We start from the raw sequence: 3,797 nt of genomic DNA on the forward strand, positions 1-3,797 counted from the left end.
TAAGTATGACAGCATCTTATAACTTTTAAGTATGTTAATTACATTTTTTATAAGCAATTCCATGCTTCTTGATTATAGGTATTGGAAAATAACCAGTTTTTTAACTTTCCAAGAATTTCTTTTAGCATGTACAGAGTCATGAAACAATGACTATTTGGAGACTTCATCTTGATGTTTTTTCTCCCATGCACACAATATCTCGTTGGTATATGCAACTCTTACTGTGATCTAATATTAAGTAGAGAAGAACCCATATATCTAGGTGACCTACATAACACTAATACTAGAATATGGAGGTCACTCAAGCCAGGTGTTGAAAAAGGCAATGATCTTACCTAATATTGGTAGAATTATACCCCATTGCATGGAAGTGCAAGCTAGTTTCAGGACCTAACACGTTGAGGTAAACACTTATTTTTATTTAAAATAAGAAAAAGAAGAAGAAAAGAAATTGAACTCAAGTGCGAAAATGAATATGAATTCACCGAGCGACAAACAATTATATGTCTAGCAGCATGCATATATATTCATTGGTCGATCTAAATATATATGCATATTAGGAAACGCCTAGAGGACATGCGGCTCCTTCCTTCCCAAGGTCAAGGTGCTGTCTGCCCTTTAGGGTCTGACTATACCTAATGCATATCTTCATTGAGTATCAACCATCAGTTGCCTACTCAAAAAATTGCTTGTTAGGTGGTTGCATGTCAACATACAACACACGCCCATGTAATATCTGCAAAAAAGATAGTTGATTCATTTACTGAATTTTGGTATTTCATTAAAAAAGAAAAAGAAAAAGTAAGCAAATTCTGGCCTTTCTATTCATGCTCATCTGTGCCTTACGGGCTTCTTCCTCCTTAGAAAAAGTCACATATCCAAAACCTTTGGGTCTATTCTTGGCTTTATTCAGTATTATATCAGCTGGAAAAGTGAAATAGTGGATGCATGAGAATTTTAATCTGGAAGGTTTTAGGCTTGTCATGACAATAGAGGCACATACCTTTCAGGACCCTGCCGTATTGAGAAAAAGCTTCGGCTAATTTGTCTTCTGTAGTAGAAAATGCTAAACCTGCATCAAAATTTATAGGTCATGGCAACAACAAGACTGTGTTAAAGTTTGGATGCTTATTTGCAGAGGCAATTCTTGGATTTCAGGTAAAGAAACTCTCTCTCTTCTTGCTCCCTGCAAAAGTCATGGAAAGTTTCAGGCATTTTTTACATGGTTTTTCAATGTTTTACACGAGTTCTGTGAGGAAAGATTTTTTGTTGGAGCCACTCAAATCTTAGGGTTTCAATCTCAGTTTAGTGTTCTACTCTTTTCCTTTTTTGGATTTTCTCATATGATTTTTTGCAAACTATATTGCAATTATTTTCAAGACTCTCTGTGGCTGACAACCTCTTCACGGTGAGAGTTCCACCATCCATACATTCCTTTCACAATCTCATACACTTCAACTTCTCAGGAAACCATTTCCTTGAAGGTTCTCTATCATTGAACCGGATGTTTGAACAATCAGCATAGATACTGTCCCCAAAAGATACACCTTTGCTGAGAGTTCAATTGATAAAAGAAAAATTTCTTTTGCACCTGCTCCCTCATATCACAAGAATCACTCTGCTGTTGGTGCAACTCCTGCTCCAGCAGCTGCAGTTCACCGCCACAAGTCAAGCAAGAGGAAAGTAGTTAGATGAATTCTTGGGTTTGTGGCTAAGGCACTCGTTGGGACCATATCCGGGTTAATATTGCTTTGTTGTTCAAGGTAGGAGGAAAGAACTCAGACCGTGCAATTTATAGACCCTTCGTCCAAAGAGGAAATTTTTTGGCTATCTTGGAGAAAGAAAATGAGCTGGCTTCATTACGAATCATTGGAAGGGGAAGGTGTGGAGAAGTTTACAAGGCTCAATTATCCGGAAGGAATGGCAAAATGATTGCCATAAAGAAGATTATCCACCTTCCGGAGGATGCAACAGAGTTGGCTGAAGAAGATAGGAAGCTGTTGCATAAGAAAATGCACCGAATTCGATACCAGATTAAAACGGTCAAATTCAACCCTGCAACCTTCTGTCTCTGCTGGTCTACATGTCTAGGCCTGATTGTCATTACCTTATCTATGAATTCATGGAGAATGGAAGTTCACAGATGTGTTTAATAGAGTTCATATGGGTGAAAGAGAAATTGGATTAGTTGACAGGGCACAAAATTGCACTTGGTGTAGCAACTGACCTTGAATACCTACCCATGGACCACACTCACGTATAATTCATAGAGACCTCAAGCCCGCAAACATTCTTCTTGATGATGATATGGAAACTTGAATTGCAGCGTTTGGTCTTGCAAAGGCTCAAACACGCACCACAACTTTCAATGTAGCTGACACAATGGGACACAGCACCAATGACCAAAGCATCACCAAATACTCAAATTCACTGAAAAGTGTGACATATACAACTTTGGGGTTCTGCTTGGTGTCTTGGTGATAGGAAAGCTTCCATCACATGAGAGCTTAATTAGAATTAGAGCTTATATAAATTCTTTTATCAAACAACTTATTTATAGCTTGAGCTTCAAATTAGCTACTAAGCTTAAAAAAAAATCCGGGTCAAGCAGGCTCTAAATCAAAAAATAAATCTAAAACCTTGCAACTACACTAAAAATTAGATATGTTAAGGACATAAGTAACTTCTACTAAACTCATTGGCGTATAGATGCAGTGGGTATCATTTAGCTGTTCCTACATCAGGCTGAATAATGTTTCACTGAGTAAGAAGAAATCATTGTAAGAATTAATATATTCATAGGCAACAGTAAATGAAAGCATGAGAACCAACTGGCCAACATCAGAATAATAGCCTTTGCTGTTGTGTTTATGAATGAAGTAGAATGCCAGAATTTTTATAATCATAAACATCTTCCCTTTTCCGTGGAAATTCTTTTCTTTTCCCCCTTGGATTTCTTATCCTCCTGTTTTGCGCTTCCCCTATCTGACTCTCTTATTAAATTCTTCTTACAACCAAAATTTAATTTAACCAAATGCCAGAGAGATTGTGCAAACCAAATGTTCAATTAATCCATGCTTAATTTGATTCATATGCTAAAGCTAATTGCACACGATAGCACTCAGTTTGGAAGTTTTAAAAATGTAATCATGTTCTTCGTATCTCATAATCGAAACAATTGAAGATAATGACTCAAAACCTGACACCAGAGAAAAACGTGAGACAGCATAATATAAAGGAAGGGGGAAGTGTACCTTTAACAAAAACCTTGCAAGTCATTCTTCGAAGGAAGAGGAGTTGAGAAAGAGAAGCATGGGATTTTGAGCGACGGAAAATTTCTAGCAGAGATGCCATGTGAAGTTGGGGAATGGTCGAATGGAGCATAGTTCTCGACTAATTTACAAAGCAAAGAAATTTATATGCCCTAATTTGGGAAAATTTTAATTTGTTTTTCAGAGGGATAGGTTCTAACGGGACAGATTATCTACTATTTTTTGTGTTTATCTTTCTCTCTTACTCTTTTGTTAGATGAAATCTTAACTAACATTTATCTTTTTTCTTCTTAAGATTTCAATATAGGCAAGTGATAGACAAAGATAGGCAGAAATAATTGTAGATAGAATAACCTGTATCTACATTTTTTTACCACTCTTCAATACCGTTAGATCAGAATCTCAAGAAGAGAGAGAAAGATAAATATTAGTTAAGATTCTGATCTAACAGTATTGGAAAGTGATAGGCAGAGGTAGGCAAAAAAAAAATGGTAAGTAAAATAACTTGTCCCTGTTTATTATAAG

At 36.4% G+C, this 3,797-nt stretch overlaps 1 protein-coding gene across 1 annotated transcript; it reads right to left on the minus strand.

Moving 5' to 3' along the window:
• Nucleotides 1–427: 427 nt before the first annotated feature.
• LOC133312156 (small RNA-binding protein 11, chloroplastic-like) lies at nucleotides 428–3,455 on the minus strand. Its single transcript, XM_061513317.1, has 4 exons — nucleotides 3,255–3,455; nucleotides 1,004–1,072; nucleotides 818–924; nucleotides 428–736 (listed from the first exon to the last, which is right to left on the minus strand). The coding sequence occupies exons 1-4, from the start codon at nucleotides 3,382–3,384 to the stop codon at nucleotides 674–676; spliced, it is 369 nt and encodes a 122-aa protein (XP_061369301.1). The 5' UTR covers nucleotides 3,385–3,455; the 3' UTR covers nucleotides 428–673.
• Nucleotides 3,456–3,797: the final 342 nt, after the last annotated feature.

The sequence above is a fragment of the Gastrolobium bilobum genome, unplaced genomic scaffold, assembly GCF_033153095.1.
Source record: "Gastrolobium bilobum isolate Gb01-03AN ecotype WA unplaced genomic scaffold, APGP_CSIRO_Gbil_v1 utg37399, whole genome shotgun sequence".
Taxonomy (NCBI): Eukaryota; Viridiplantae; Streptophyta; class Magnoliopsida; order Fabales; family Fabaceae; genus Gastrolobium; species Gastrolobium bilobum.